The following is a 17,386-nucleotide window of genomic DNA, read 5'->3' as shown; positions in this document are numbered from 1 at the left end:
AGAAAGCCCTCGCACAGAAACGAAGACCCAACACAGCAAAAATAAATTAATAAATTAATAAAACTCCTACCCCCAACATTTCCCAAAAAAAAAAAAAGAAATTAAGGAAAAAATCCCATTTACCATCATGACAAAAAGAACAAAATACCTAGGAATAAACCTACCTAAGGAGGCAAAAGACTTATACTCAGAAAATGATAAAACACTGATGAAAGAAATCAAAGATGACATAAACAGATAGAGAAACATACCATGTTCTTGGATTGGAAGAATCAATATTGTGAAAATGACTATACTACCCAAAGAAATCTGCAGATTCAATTCAATCCCTATCAAACTACCAATGGCATTCTTCACAGAATTAGAACAAAAAATTTTACAATTTGTATAGAAACACAAAAAACACCAAATAGCCAGAGCAATCTTGAGTCAGAAAAATGGACCTGTAGGAATCAGGCTCCCCGATTTCAAAGTATACTACAAAGCTACAGTAATCAAGACAGTGTGGTACTGGCACAAAATCAGACATACAGATCAATGGAACAGGATAGAAAGCCGAGAGATAAACCCACACACATATTGCCACCTTATTTATGACAAAGGAGGCAAGAACATATGATGGAGAAAAGACAGCCTCTTGAATAAGTGGTGCTGGGAAAACTGAACAGCTACATGTAAAAGAATGAAATTAGAACTCTACCTAACACCATACACAAAAATAAACTCAAAATGGATTAAAGACCTAAATGTAAGACCGGACACTATAAAACTCTTAGAGGAAAACATAGGAAAAACACTCTTTGACATAAATCATAGCAAGATCTTCTTTGACCCACCTCCTAAAGTAATGAAAGTAAAAACAAAAATAAACAAATGGTACCTAATGAAACTTAAAAGCTTCTGCACAGCAAAGGAAACCATAAACACGACGAAAAGACAACCCTCAGAATGGGAGAAAATATTTGCAAATGAAGAAACTGACAAAGGATTAATCTCCAAAACATACAAACAGCTCATGGAGCTCAATAGCAAAAAACCCAACAACCCAATTAAAAAATGGGCGGGGGCTTCCTTGGTGGCGCAGTGGTTCAGGGTCCGCCTGCCGATGCAAGGGACACGGGTTAGTGCCCCGGTCCGGGAAGATCCCACATGCCGTGGAGCGGCTAGGCCCATGAGCCATGGCCGCTGAGCCTGCGTGTCTGGAGCCTGCGCTCCGCAATGGGAGAGGCCACAACAGTGAGAGGCCCGTGTACCACCAAAAAAAAAAAAAAAAAAAACGGCGGAAGACCTAAATAGACGTTTCTCCAAAGAAGACATACAGATGGCCAAGAGGCACATGAAAAGATGCTCAACATCACTAATTATTAGACAAATGCAAATCAAAACTACAATGAGGTATCACCTCACACCAGTCAGAATGGCCATCATCAAATGCTGCAGAGGGTGTAGAGAAAAGGGAACCCTTTTGCACACTGGTGGGAATGTAAATTGATATAGCCACTATGGAGAACATTATGGAGGTTCCTTAAAAAACTAAAAATAGAACTACCATATGACCTACCATATGACCCAGCAATCCCACTACTGGGCATATACCCTGAGAAAACCATAATTCAAAATGACACATGTACCGCAATGTTCACTGCAGCACTATTTACAAAAGCCAGGACATGGAAACAACCTAAATGTCCAACCACAGATGAACGGATAAAGAAGATGTGGTACATATATACAATGGAATATTACTCAGCCATAAAAAGTAAGGAAATTGGGTCATTTGTAGAGACGTGAATGGACCTAGAGTCTGTGATACAGAGTGAAGTAAGCCAGAAAGAGAAAACCAAATATCATATATTAACACAAATATGGGGAATCTAGAAAAAATGGTACAGATGAACCTATTTGTAGGGCAGGAATAGAGTCGTAGACGTAGAGAACAGACATGTGGTCATAGGGAGGGGAAAGGGAGGGTGCGACAAATTGGGAGATTAGGTTTGACATAAATACACTACCATGTGTAAAACAGATAGCTAGTGGGAACCTGCTGTTTAGCATAGGGAGCTCAGCTCGGTGCTCTGTGATGTCCCAGATGGGTGGGATGTGGAGGGCAGGAGGTCAGTCCAAGAGGGAGGGGATATGGGTATACATGTGGCTGATTTGCTTCGTTGCACAGCAGAAGCTAACACAACATTGTAAAACAATTATCCTCCAATTAAAAAACAAAACAAAACACATTTAAAATCTTACAGGCTCTGAGTTCCAAGTCAGAGGCAGTAATTTGTAAGGAGCCTGGGTCAGACCCTCTTGCTGATCTTAGCCTCTCAGAGAGGCAGGAGACAACTGGGACTCCCCCTGGCAACAAAGACACTGGAGGGAACCACTTCAGGGAGCTTGTTGTACCACGAGGACAGTGGTGCTCTCATGTGCTATTTTGGAGTCCTCCCTCTAGACTATCAGCACCAGGGGCTTATTTGCCCACCAACAGGCCAGCACCACTCCCAGGAACCCTGGTCCCCATAGCCAGCTGCCCCAAGACCCAGATCTGCCCACCCACAGGGCAGCAGCCACCATAGGAGGCGGGGCCTGGCAGCCAACTGGTCCAGGGGCCAGCCCTGCCTACCAGTGTACCCACAGTAGTCAGCTGTACCACAACAGAAGGGCCCACGCAGCCCAAATAGGGGACACCCCTAGAGGTGGCTCTGGTGACCACAGAGGAGTGCACTGCTGGGCCCCATAGGACATCTCCTACATAAGGCCACTTCTGCAATATTGAGAAATGTAGCTGACCTACCTAATACATAGAAATAAACAGAGAATTAGGCAAAATGTGGACACAGAGGAATACGTTCTAAACAAAGGAACAAGACAAAACTCCAGAAAAGGAACTAAACGAAGTAGAGATAAGCAATCTACCCAAAAGAGTTCAAGGTAATGATCATAAAGATGCTCACTGAACCTAAGAATGAACACAGAATTTTAATAGACAGTTGGAAAATATAAATATGAACCAAAAAGCTGCAGAATATAGTAAATGAAATTTAAAATACACTAGAAGGAATCAATAATAGATTTGTAGATAGAGAGGAACAGATCAGCAAACTAGAAGACAGAGTGGTGGAAATAGGCCAAGTTGAACAGAAAAAATTTTTAAATGAGGATAGTGTAAGAGACCTCTGGGACAACATCAAGGATAATAACATACACACTATAGGGGTCCCAGAAGGAGAAGAGAGACAGAGGCAGAGAATGTATTTCAAGAAATAATAGCTGAAAACTTCCCTAATCTGGGGGAAAAAAAAAAAAAACAGACATACAGTCCAGGAAGACAGAGAATCTCAAAAAGGGTCACCCAAAGACAACACACCGAGATACACTGCAATTAAAATGGCAAAAATTAAAGACAGAGAATCTGAAAAGCAGCCAGAGAAAAGCAACTAGTTACTTCCCAGGGAATTCCCATAAGACTGTCAGCTGACTTTTCAGCAGAAGCTGTGCAGGCCAGAAAGAGTGGCATGACATATTCAAAGTGATGAAAGGTAAAAAACTTACAACCAGGAATATTCTACCCAGCAAGACTATCAGAGTTGAAGGAGAGATAGAGTTCTACAGACAAGTGAAAGCTAAAAGAGTTCAGCACCATGAAACCAACTTTACAAGAAATGTTAAAAAGACTTTTCTAAGCAGAAAAGACCACAACTAGAAATATGAAAATTACAAAAGGAAAAATATCATTGCTGAAGGCAAACATACAGTAAAGGTAGTAGGTCAGTCATCTAAAAAGCTAGTGGGAAGGTTAAAAAACAAAAGTAATAAAATCATCTATATCCACAATAAGTAGCATAGGGATACACAAAACAAAAAGATGTAAAATATGATGTCAAAAACATTAAATGTGAGAGGTGGAGTAAAAACGTAGGGTTGGGGCTTCCCTGGTGGCGCAGTGGTTGGGAGTCCGCCTGCTGATGCAGGGGACACGGGTTCGTGCCCCGGTCCGGGAGGATCCCACGTGCCATGGAGCGGCTGGGCCCGTGGGCCATGGCCGCTGGGCCTACGCCTCCGGAGCCTGTGCTCCATGGCGGGAGAGGCCGCAGCGGTGAGAGGCCCACGTACCGGAAAAAAAAAAAAAAAAAACAACAACAACAAACACGTAAGGTTGTTAGAATGTTTGAACTTAAGAGATCGTCAACTTACAATAATCATGTATATATAACCTAATCATGTATATAAAACTATACATATATATGTATGCGTGTGTATGTGTATATATATATACACATATGTATATATACACACACACACACACACACACACAGTTAACTACAAACCAAAAACCTATTAACAGGTACACACAAAGAAAGGAATCTGAACGTAACACTAAAGATAGTCATCACATGGCAAGGGAAGAGAGCAAAAGACGATGAAAGGAACAAAAAAGAACTATGGGGCTTCCCTGGTGGCGCAGTGGTTGAGAGTCCACCTGCCAATGCAGGGGACACGGGTTCGTGCCCCCGTCCGGGAAGATCCCACATGCCGTGGAGTGGCTGGGCCCATGAGCCATGGCCGCTGAGCCTGCGCTCCGCAACGGGAGAGGCCACAGCAGTGAGAGGCCCGCGTACCGAAAAAAAACAAACAAACAAAAAACACACAGAGAAGACTCAGCCATAAAAAAATGGAATCTTGCCTTTGTGACAACATGGATAAATCTAGAGGATATTATGTTAAGTGAAATACATCAGACAGAGAAAGACAAATATCAATGATCTCACTTAGATGTGAAATCTAAAAAACAAAACAAAATGAAACAAAAGTAGACTCATAAATACAGAGAGTGGTTGGCAGGAGGGAGGAGGGTAAGAGGGTGGGTGAAAATAGGTGAAGGGGATTAAGAGGAACAAACCTCCAGCTATACAATAAATAAGTCATGGGGATGTAATAATATTGTAATAACTCTGTATGGGGACAGATGGATACTAGACTTATGATGATTGTTTCATAATGTATGCTAATGTCAAATCATGATTTAGTACACCTGAAGCTAACATAATGCTGTACGTCAACTATATTTCAGTAAAACAAAGAAGTCATATTATACGTTAAGATATTCATTTTTTAAGTTTAAAATGAGATAAATGGGACATAAAAATTTATGTCAATCTTTGGTAAATGAAATGATGGGACAGCTACTTATTTTATGCATATCTATGTTCAAACTAAGCATATATTTCTTTCATAAAAATTACAATAATGTCCTTTGGAGAAAGAAATTCAGGGTTTTAATGTAAACGTAAAAATAATTTTTTTCTAACATAGTATGTTCATAAATGATCAAGTGAAGGTGCAGAAAAACATGGCAAGAAAACCTCCCGATCCCTACAAACTGGCAGTGATGGTGGGGATGAACCAATGAAAAGAGAAAATAGTTAATGTCCACCTTGCCCCCAGGCTCCCACCACCTCAAGTTCCATATTCCTTTGGAACACTTCCTTAGGTATGAAGCTGCTCTCAGATTCCTTTCTAGGCCACTTTAAAAAAAGTAAGTGGAGATCACAAAGTTAAAGCCAACTAGAGGTACAATGACCATATATATATTCCTAACCAGAAGTCTAGACCCATGATTTGACAAATGATTCTCAGAGGGCCAATGGGCACTATTAAAACTTGAGTCTTTCTCTTAACAATGCTGAATAAATACTGGTTAAGCCCCTCTCCCACCCCAATGAAAACAAGAGAGTGATTCCCTAAGGGAGCCTCCACTTCTCAGCAGAGGAAATATACTTCCCAGGGGAGGGAGGGAAGAAAGTCCAGTGCTTATACTTAGTATATGGAAAATGAATCCCCTGTTCCAACCTGCACAACAGCATATGTAACCAACGTAAAGTAACAACATTAAAGGACACATCTTCAGAACAGATAGTGGATTAAAATAAAATAATTACCTACCAGAGTTTTAAAAATACTCTTAACGGACAGAAAGTGTCTGGATGTATCAATTAAAATTCCTCTATGAGGAAACCTTGGAGAATCTACAATGTTGGATTCATTGACAGTGAACTAAAAGACAAAAGAAAAATTTTATTTATTTTGTCTTAGATAAAATGTGTACTCATTTTATTTAGGTAATAAATAAATTACACCTATCTATGCAAGTATTGGATAAAAGATTAATTTAAAACCAAAAAAAAGTGTGAAATATACATTTACCAGATAAGGTACACACTTGGGGAGAAAAAACATTCAAGAAGCAATAAGTAGCTAAAAAGTTTATATTTTTCCTATAGTATTATATTTACCCAATAATGTTTGTAACATATAATAATCATACTTACAGTTCCATAAAAATCTTGATAAATTAACTGGCTAAAGGTCTCTAAACCTAGGGAAAGTAAAATTTATAATTTATTGCATTAATTTATAAAAGAGACAATAAAAGATATATTATCCATACACAGAACCATAAAGAGAAAAGGCAAATAAAATTAAATATGTTATACATATACCCTGTAACATATTTTCTAAAATCAAAGCTCAATTTTAAAAAATCCCTGTGCCATCTAATAAAAATGCTTTACTTCATTGTACCCATACCCTTGGTTTTGTCTGAATGATAAACACAAAATAGTGATTTAATAAAACAAAATGCCAGTTCCTTAATAAATTCATAGCATTGTAAGAAAGAATTTTTATCATAAAATATTATAGGCACTTTAGAAGGTACCTAAACTTAACAGAGAGCAAAGAGGCTCAGAAAACACCATGAAACTATAGATAAAGGCCCAACTTACAGTGTTTTATTTATACCTGCAAAGACTATCTCCTGACCATTTTTTATTCAAGTGGATTGTTCTCTATATTACAGGCCAACTCCTCTATCTGGCCTTGACTTTACCAAAATTCATCATTCTAGCTGACAACTATATTGCCAAGGAAAATTTTAACCTAAAAATACAGACATAGGGACTTGCCCGGTGGTCCAGTGGTAAAGAATCCACTGGACCAATGCAGGGGATGCGGGTTCAATGCCTGGTCAGGGAACTAAGATCCCACATGCCGCGGGGCAACTAAGCCCGCACGTCACAACTACTGAGCCTGCGTGCCTCAACTAGAGAGAGAAAACCTGAATGCCACAACTAGAGAGAAACCAACGCACCACAACGAAAGATCCCGCATGCCGCAACGAAGATCCCGCATGCCGCAACTAAGACCCAATGCAGCCATAAATTTTAAAATATATAAATTTTTTAAAAAAGAATACAGGCATACCTCATTTTATTGCACTTCACAGATACTGCATTTTTTACAAATCAAAGGTTTGTGGCAACTCTACATTGTCAGATGATGATCAATATTTTTTAGCAATAAAGTATTTTTAAATTAAGGTATGTACCTTGGTTTTTTTAGACATAATACTATTGCACACTTAAAAGACTAGTATAGTATAAACATATAACCTTGATATCCACTGGGAAACCAAAAAATTTGTGTGACTCCCTTTATTGAGATAGACACTTTACTGCAGTGGTCTGGAACCAAACCCACAATATCTCCAAGGTTTGCCTGTAGTTCAAAGTCAAATAAAAGAGAAGATGTGACAACATACCACAGAAATACGAAAGCTCACAGGAGACTACTATGACAAACTATATGCCAACAAATCTGACAACTTAGAAGAAACGAATATATTCCTAGAGAGAGAAAACTTACCAAGACTGAATTATGAAGAAACAGAAAATCTGAGCAAACTGATTACTAGGAAATTGTATCAGTAATCAAAAATCTCCCAACAAACAAAAGTCTAGGACCAGAAGGCTTCACTGGTGAATTCTACCAAACATTTAAAAAAGATTTAATTTTTTGTATGTGACACCAAAAGCAAAGGAAACAAAAGCAAAAATAAACAAGTGGGACTACACCAAAGTAAAAAGCTTCTGCACAGCAAAGGAAATCGTCAACAAAATGAAAAGGCAATCTGGGACTTCCCTGGTAGGCCAGTGGGTAACACTCCATGCTCCCAATGCAGAGGGGCCCAGGTTCGATCCCTGGTCGGGGAACTAGATCCCACATGCATGCCGCAACTAAGAGTGTGCATGCCACAACTAAGAGTGTGCATGCTGCAACTAAGGATCCCGCATGCCAAAAAGAGGATCCCACATGCTGCAACTAAGACCCAGTGCAGAATGAATGAACGGATGAATGACAGCCCTTTATCTCCCCCCTCCAAGAAAAATGAAAAGGCAATCTACCAAAGGATGAAGATACTTGCAAATCATATATCTGTTAAGGGGTTCATATATAAAGAACTCATACAACTCAATAGCAAAAAAAAAACCAAACAATCCAATTAAAAAATGGGTAGATGTGAACAGATATTTTTTCAAGGAAGACCTATAAATAGCCAATAGATATATGAAAAGGTGTTCCACATCACTAACTATCAGGGAAATGCAAATCAAAACCACAGTAACACATCACCTCACACCTGTGAGAATGACTATTCTCAAAAACACAAGAAGTAACAAGGTTGGTGAGGACATGGAGTAAAAGGATCCCTCATGCACTGTTCATGGGAATGTAAATTGGTGCAGCCACTACAGAAAACAGTATGGAGGTTCCTCAAAAAACTAAAAATAAGTGTGGTAACGCAACCGATCCCGGAGAAGCCAGCAGGAGCCCCGGGGAGAGTTCTCTTTTCTTTGTGAAGGGCAGGGCACCCTGGAATGGGTTCACCCTGAGAGAGGGGCCCGTGCAAAAAGAAAAAAAAAAAAAACAAACTAAAAATAGAAAACTACCACATGATCCACCAATTCTACTTCTGGATAATTATCCAAAGTAAACAAAACACTAAGCCCCAAAATATATGCACCTCTATGTTCACTGCCGCATTACCATAGCCGAGATATGGAAACAACCTGTCCATCAATGGATGTATGGATAAAGATGTGATATATATATATATATATATATACAATGGAATATTATTCAGCCACAGAAAGAAGGAAATCCTGCTATTTGGGACAACATGGATGGAACTTGAGGGCATTATGCTAAATGAAATAAGTCAGAGAAAGAGAAATACTGAATGATCTCACTTAGATGTGGAATCTTAAACAAACAAACAAACAAAAACCAAGCTCATAAATATAAAGAACAGATTTGTGGTTACTAGAGACGGGGGTAGAGGGTAGGCAAAATGGGTGATGGGGGTCAAAAAGTACAATCTTTCGTTTATAAATAAGTCCTAGGGAATGTAAGGTACAGCATGGTGACTATAGTTAATAAATATTGTTGCCTATTTGCAAGTTGCTAAAAAGAGTAAAATCTTAGAAGTTCTCATCATAAGAAAAACAATATTTTTCTAACTGTGTGGTGACGATGTTAACTTTCTGTGGTGATAATTTTGCATTATATACAAATATCAAATCATTGTGTTGTATACCTGAAATTAATACAATGTTATGTCAATTATACCTCAAAAAAAATAGGAAATAGGAAAGAATAAAAAGTTCAAAGTCATTTTTGCTACGCCTCCCTCCCACCCCCAATACAGGCCCATACCAGGAGGAATAACTTTGGAATTTTCTGTTAAGTGGCAATACACTCAATTATCGTTTAGAGCACGTTCGTTACTTTCAAAGTCTGACAGTAAGCAGAAAATAAGGCCTTCCTGGACTAAATTCACAAAATGCTCTCAAAAGTTCTATTATTTTGATGTGGATCAGGGCAAACATCAATAAAGCTCTGTTTTCCCTAACAGGCCCCAGACAAGACAGGCACATCAGACCGACAAAAGCTTAAAATCACATAACATTATATCTAAATGATCTACATGATAATGTTTGTAGTTACATTTGCGGTAAACATCTAGTTATTTTCATGTCATATTCTGAAATAAGATCATAATCATACCATTATTATTATGACTATAATACATATAGCAGTAACAATGATTATAATCATACCATTATTATTATGACTACAAAACATGTAGCAGTAACATTGATCATTTTATTCTAGATAACACTCAACCTGAGTCAAATCCAAAGCCTTCTTTATTTTTAATAACTTTGGTTGGCTTGCTCACTTTAAAGAAAATTACTCTCCTTTCCTCAAAGCTATACTAATTTGGAAGCCAGTACAACAAAATCTTATTTACTTAAAAGAAGAGGTAAGAGCAGCTTTTGAACAGCAAAAATAAATGTCCCAATGCCCGAACTTTGAAGTTCAGACTGAAAGTCACAGGAAAAGCTTTTACGGTTCCTCTCTGCCCACTACCTCCAATCATTCTAGAGTATATTTTTATCTTTTCATGCTATTCCTGCAAACTTTGTTATATTTCTAAATCCACAGTAATTTAAAATGGGGGAAGGGTTCTCTTCTTTTCTCAGCCATCATGGTGTGTATGGTTGACTCTGTTCCTGACCTTGTCTTCTCACAAGACTCCCAGGATCAAATGATTCCTGGCCAAGAAACAGAAGCAGAATCGTCCCATTCCCCAGTGGATTCAGATGAAAGCTGGTGATGAGATCAAGTACAACTCCCATGAGGAGACAGTGGAGAAGAACCAAGCTGAGTTGATAAGGACTCTCACACGCGATGGCACATGCATTTATGCTGCATCTACATCACTAGCATCTTACCATATCAAGCTGAAAACATCACCACTACATGGACAGTTGGACATGTTTTATTGGGAAAATGATTATTCTCTTTGTTTTTATGCTTCTGCACTAATAGGTTGGTTCAGAAAAAAATATGTGAGTATACTTTTGTTTGAATGTATAAACAAATGCAGAAGGGAAATGCTTACTACTGAAGGAAGCAAGAAGTGATGAAAAAACAAAATTGCTTAATCAGAGCGGGTCAGAGCCATTTATAACTCTATAAACATTATAGTCCCGGGGCTTCCCTGGTGGCGCAGTGGTTAAGAATCCACCTACCAGCCCTGGTCCGGGAAGATCCCACATGCCGTGGAGCAACTAAGCCCGTGTGCCACAACTACTGAGCCTACACTCTAGAGCCCGCGTGCCACAACTACTGAAGCCCGTGCACCTAGAGCCTGTGCTCCGCAACAAGAGAAGCCACCACAATGAGAAGCCCACGTACCGCAATGAAGAATAGCCCCTGCTCACCGCAACTAGAGAAAGCCCACACACGGCAACGAAGACCCAACGCAGCCAAAAATAAATGAATAAAATAAATAAATTTTAAAAAATTATAGTTCCAAGAACATCAATGAATTACAACATTATGAATGTAATAACCTTTAAGCATTTTTAAAAAGTCAAATGATCTTTCTCCCATATGCTTTAAGTGGTATATATTTAATGGAAATTGTTTTGGAAATACCCAACAAATCATTCTATAAAGGGTCCAAGGAAGCAAAGTTTTGCTGTGCTTCATTTCCCAAAGCGGCCACTGAAAATATTTCCTTACTAGAAAATAACAATGAAACCATATAGAACTTACCTCGTAATACTCCCCAAACTCTGTTGGCAGTGAGCGAGGCCACTGGTCCTCTCACAAGTAAAGTATCTGTATTGGAAAAAAAAAAAAAGTTTCTTGTATGGTGACAGATGGTAACTAGACTTATCATGGTGATCATTTCGAAATGTGTAGAAATATCGAATCACGACGTTGTGTAACAGGAGCTAACATGGTGTTGTAAGTCAATTATATTTCAAAAGCAAACAAACTCATAGAAAAAGAGATCAGGTTTGTGGTTACCAGAGGCGGGTGGTAGGGGGAGAGGGAATTGGATGAAGGCAGTCAAAAGGTACAAACTCCCAGTTATAAGATAAATAAGTACTAGGGCTGTAATGCACAACAGGATGAATATAGTAAACAGGGCTGGATGCAGTATATGACAGCTGTTAAGACAGTAACTCCTAAGAGTTCTCATCACAAGGAAAACAATTTTTTTTCTTTCTTTAACTTTGTATCTATATGAGGTGAGGATGCTCACTAAATTTACTGTGATAATCATTTCATGATGTGTGTAAGTCAAATCATGATGCTGTACACCTTAAACAGTGCTGTCGATTATATCTCAATAAAACTGGAAGAAAAAAATGTTTGTTTTTAATCCCTCAATAACACACATTTCCCTAAACATATAATTGGTATTTCTGGATCATTCTTTTCTCCTGAGCTCCAGACCTGTTTCTCCAACTGCCTCCTGTACATCCTCACTTAGAACTCCTATGGGTTCCTTTAACTCCACATGCCCCACTCTGAACTCTTCCTTCTTTCACCTGTCGGGCTCTGGGCTCATCGCGCACCACACTCCGACCAGCTGATCTGCTCAAGTCAGGAACTTGGGTGTCACCTCCATGATTCCTCATTTTCCCCTGCAGGAGAGTTATTCTCTCCAACTACCCCTCTACAGAGTAGGGTCCTACTTAAGCTAAGAATTTAAGTCAAAAGTGCAAACTCCTCAGTGCCCGTAATTCCTTGGTGAAGCCTCCAGTATCACTCAATCTTCCACTCCCTCTAAGGCCAGAGTCTTCTCTACTCTGTCCCTTCTCTCCCGGTGCTCCCCTACTTGCCCTGTACCCACCTTCCCCCAACATTATCCTAAATCTTCCTTAAGACTCACTTTTTTTTCAAATATTTATTTTTTTATTTTATTTAATTAATTAATTTATTTTTTTGGCTGCTTTGGGTCTTTGTTGCTGCGTGTGGGCTTTCTCTAGTTGTGGGGAGCAGGGGCTACTCTTCCGCTCTGGCGCGTGCGCAGGCTTCTCATTGTGGTGGCTTCTCTTGTTGTGGGGCACGGGCTCTAGGTGCGCAGGCTCAGTAGTTGTGGCTCGCGGGCTCTAGAGCGCGGGCTCAGCAGTTGTGACGCACGGGCTTAGTTGCTCCGAGGCATGTGGGATCTTCCTGGACCAGGGCTCGAACCCGTGTCCCCTGCATTGGCAGGCGGATTCTTACCACTGCGCCACCAGGGAAGCCCCAAGACTCACTTCTTAACTCACTATAGCTTAATTCAGCTTTGTCCCACTCAATAAAAAGTTCACATCCATCTAAAACGGGGCTTCAGTTGGCTGCCTCTGGGCAAAGGGGGCGCTAATCTCTCAATCATTGAAATCATACTCTGCCTGAGGTTGCCCCAATAGTCATCTTAGTCTTTGGAGAGGTTTGGGATGGAATCATCCACAGATAAAGGAAAGCACCAGAAAGCACAGAGAGATCAAAAGCTAAAGGAGTGTGACAGATGCAGACTTTGCCACGGTAAAGACAATCAAGGACTGCAGGTTAATGATTTAATAGCGTATCTGGGCTGCATCCTCCTCCTCCACCACCCTGACCACCCCAGGCTGTCCCACGATAGTTGGCTACAGATAGGGAAAACCATTCTATCAACAGCCAGTAATCAGGTGACAGTTTCCTGACAAGGTAGCCTTTGACCTCAGAAGAAGAGTCATGAGTTAGCTAAAGGCCAGGCTAAGAATGCTATAGCTACTATGAACACAATCTAACCACAATTCTCCCCCTCAATACCCAATTCTTAGTTAGCTACCCAGCAGAGCTCACCGTTCCACCGGTCACTGTTTAAAAGCCAGTTTTTGCCACATTACAGTTTTGAGATCTCCTGGAATTAGTCAGCCTAAAGAGTTATCTAAAAACATTAACATGTGGCATGTACCTGATGCCAATTATTTTCAATAGCTGAGGACGGGCTGATATTTAAAAGGATTCTGATTCAACTCAACGCAAAAACCGCAGATATAAAGCACATAGAAGGAGATTTTGGTTTCTAAATATATGGACAAATAAGCTATAGAATTTCAATTTTTATTTCGAAGCCAAATTCTTAGTGTTAACAGTGATTACCTCCCTGACGGGGGATAGGAGGCATCTTTTTTTTCAGTTATCCCTTTCTGTACTTTTTGCACCACACTGTGGTTTTGAAAGGTATACATACAAATAATAGTAATGGATTCCTCTTTTTAGAATAATAAAATGTTATAGATAAGGCTAAAATCCCCTTTGAGATGCCCACTCAACTCCCCCCATTTTCCTCAGAGGAAATATCAGGCCTTTTCTTAGGCATTTTCATACACATACGTGTAACAAGAAAATACAGTATTGCTTTATGTGTGCCTTCTTTTGTATGTTGGTATATAAATGGCATCCTCCTGTACACATTATATAAATTTCTTTGTCCAACTCAACAACTTATCTTTGCAAGTTCTCCACATCTGTTCTTTATAACTCCACTTTATTCTTCATTGTTGTATAGTATTCTCTAGTGTCAACTGACAAGATCTATTTAGCCATTCTTCTAGTGATGAACATTTAGTTTTGCTTATAAATCTTCATCATTGCAGGCAAACTGCATGGAACATTCTTGATGTATGTAATTATTTCTCTACAGTAGAAATTAGTCTATTTCTTGTTCTGAGGGTATACATATTTTTATTTTAATCGATGATGATATTGTAACACTTGTCACTTTCTCCAAGATTTCCTCATACTTTTGGACCACGGTTGATATCTTGTTATTTCCATTTGTGTGTATTACTTTTATCATCATCATCATCAACTAGTTTAAAACTAGTTTATCCTTTACCCAGAAAATTTCAGGCAGCTTGTCTCCAGAAGCTTCCCTTTCAGAATAAAGAGGGTTTGCAAAGCTGAATGGAAGATAGGCTATAACTCCCCAGCCTCGATATGTTCCATTTCTTGGAATTTACAATGTCACTTTATTGCCTGTCAGCAAAGATTCCTTGGTAATTTAATGACCATTTCTCAATTCAGATTGCAAAACCTAATTAATAAAGCGTCTGAGTGCTGACTGTCAAGTAAAATCACATAGCTAATGTTGGCACATCACCCTGTTTCTCTTCTAAGAACAGCTACAGAATTGAAGAGAAATTAAGTTATTTTTCAGAGATGTATTAAGAAATCTCATCTCTGTTGAGAGGATGAAGAGATGTACTTAACTGTCTGTGAGGCAGTCTGAGAACAAAGGAGTCACTCTTTTCTCTAAGATATGCATTTTCCTTTCTATTTTTACACCTGACTCACCAGTCTGCTCTTTCTGCACTAATCTTATATCACCCACTGCTCTTTGATTCCTTGATATAATTCCACATTATTCCCAGTCAGTACACTCTATGGAAAAGGGCTGCCCATTTGTTTATTCCTTCTAGAACAATTTAGAAAAAGCCTTAGAGAATAATGTTTTAGGCAAACAAGAAGAATCATGTAGCTAAATGTTGATTACATTGTCAATCAATATAAATGAAGATGAAACATATATAACACAACATAAATATAAAAGAAAATGAAACACTTCACCCCTCCCAGTTCTGCATTATCTTTGTGTCAAATTAAATTATAAATAGAGATCATGCCAGGACTTCCCTGGCGGTCCAGTGGTTAAGACTCCATGCTTCTACTACAGGGGGCAGGGGTTCAGCTCCTGGTCGGGAAACTAAGATCCCGCATGCCATGCAGCACAGCCAAAAAAAAAAAAAGAGAGCATGCCTATAAGCACAGACTTGTCTTCAAAATAAACTGCCTAGATGCCCAAAAATCAGGGATAAGCCAAGTAAGTTTTGACACATCCGTACAGTTGGTAGATCATTATTCAGATGCTAAAAATGCTGTCATAGAAAAATATTTAGTGAAATATATGTTTATAATGGATTGTTATGCAAAACAGAAAAACCACAGGTACAGAACTACCCCTTTTTCATGCCATTGTTTATCATATGCGTATACTTATGTAAAATATTTAAATGTATCACTCTGCAAAAAAAAAAAAAATCTGAAATAACAGTGTTTAACTCTGAGTGCTGGGGTTATGAGTAATTTATTTCCTCCTCTTCACTTACTGTACTTAAAGATTTCCTACAACAATTATGCATTCGTTTTGCCATCAGACTTTAATAGTAATTTTCTTTTTTTTTTTTTTGCGCCACACCTCACAGCATGTGGGATCTTAGTTCGCCCACCAGGGATCGACCCTGTGCCCACTGCAGTGGAAGCACGGAGTCTTAACCACTGGACCGCCAGGGAAGTCCCCTAATGGTAATTTTAAAAATAGGAGTTATAAACTCACTGGTCAAGGGCTCACAATAGTTCATGGCATGGAGCCAGCTTCTAGCACTCAAGTCTGTAACAAGCAGCTTTGTTTACAATACATTCACGTGACATAGGTACTCACAGGACTCATCCGAAGAGATCTTGGGGAAGGTGTCACACTCTGGGTCCAGGACAACTGAGACTTGAAGTTGCTTCAACTCCACTCCAACACGAAGATCAGCAGAGCCATGATGCCACTTGTAGAAACCAAAAATATAGTCATAATATCTGTGTGAGAGAGAAATTCAAACAAAATTTTAAAGCACTGTAGCCAAGTTTTAAATACATATGTGGTAGCAGACACTGTCGTTGACTCCGCAAATCCCTGCTACCCTATATCAGTACAGCTAGAGGCTCTCAACCCAAGCTGCACATTAGAATCACGTGGAGGGCTTTTTGCAAACAAGTATTGATGTCCAGACCTTCAGAATCAGAATCTCTGAGAGCATGATCCAGGCCCAAAGATTTTAAAAGTCCCCCTGCCACAATCCCAAGTGACTCCTATGAAGTCCCCATTAAGAACCAATAATCAAACTAATAATCCTGGGTGTGCAAGTCAATTCTGACCAGTGATGGGGCAGGGGCTGGAGGACGGGGGGAGGATGCTTCCTCTCCTAAGTGAGCCACAAGAAGAAAACTTTCTCTGTACGTCATACCTAGACCAGTTGCAGCCACACCAAAGACGGCAGAGCAGAGGTGGAAAGAATACGGATTTCCTCATCATACTGTTGAGCCACTTAGCCAACTAGCCCTGAAATCCTGCCTGCTTTTATATTTCCATAGTGCATGAGATAATAGGTTTTCTTTTTGCTCAAGCCAGATTGAGTCAGGGTTCCTGTTACCTTCCAACCAAAGTATCCTAGCTAATACACAAACACCACAGAATTCTCACTAGGGCCTTGAAAACTTACCTTCTGCTGGTACCCAAATAGCAGGGAAAGAGGATATTAAATAAACATTTGAAGGTGCTAGAAGATAAAAGATCACACAGGCTTCAAAACCTATGCTATTTAAAAGATTTTGATAAGCCAGAAGGTTGTGTATGCTACTTATATGTAAGACCATCTTGTGTTTTTCCAGGGAAGTAAGGAGAGCTGGGAGAGTTCTGATGAACTTGGAAGTGAGTGTATGGAAGTTAACCAGTAAGAGTGGAACAGATGAAGGTGCTGAGGACCTTTTTCGTAGGAAAACCTTGACAGATTCAAAAGGAAATTAAGCTCACTAAACTGTATACTTAAAAATAGTTAATGGGCTTCCCTGGTGGCGCAGTGGTTAAGAGTCCGCCTGCCGATGCAGG

General features: G+C 39.4%; 1 protein-coding gene across 7 annotated transcripts in view; it reads right to left on the bottom strand.

Moving 5' to 3' along the window:
* The window catches only part of HEXB (hexosaminidase subunit beta), a 63,358-nt gene that overhangs the window by 40,883 nt on the left and 5,089 nt on the right, over window positions 1–17,386 (bottom strand). For 6 of the 7 annotated variants that reach the window (XM_024119210.3, XM_028492978.2, XM_024119215.3 and 3 more), the window contains exons 2-5: window positions 16,172–16,317; window positions 11,464–11,529; window positions 6,327–6,373; window positions 5,941–6,051 (exon numbers count right to left, since the gene is read on the bottom strand). In XM_024119210.3, the coding sequence (XP_023974978.1) occupies window positions 5,941–6,051; window positions 6,327–6,373; window positions 11,464–11,529; window positions 16,172–16,317 (370 nt within the window). The remainder of the gene's footprint in view (window positions 1–5,940; window positions 6,052–6,326; window positions 6,374–11,463; window positions 11,530–16,171; window positions 16,318–17,386) is intronic. The other variant, XM_055086616.1, reaches the window with a different exon arrangement.

The sequence above is a fragment of the Physeter macrocephalus genome, chromosome 8 (assembly GCF_002837175.3).
Source record: "Physeter macrocephalus isolate SW-GA chromosome 8, ASM283717v5, whole genome shotgun sequence".
NCBI classification, from domain to species: Eukaryota; Metazoa; Chordata; class Mammalia; order Artiodactyla; family Physeteridae; genus Physeter; species Physeter macrocephalus.
Note: the sequence above shows the minus strand (reverse complement) of the source record. Positions and strands in the feature narration are given on the sequence as shown.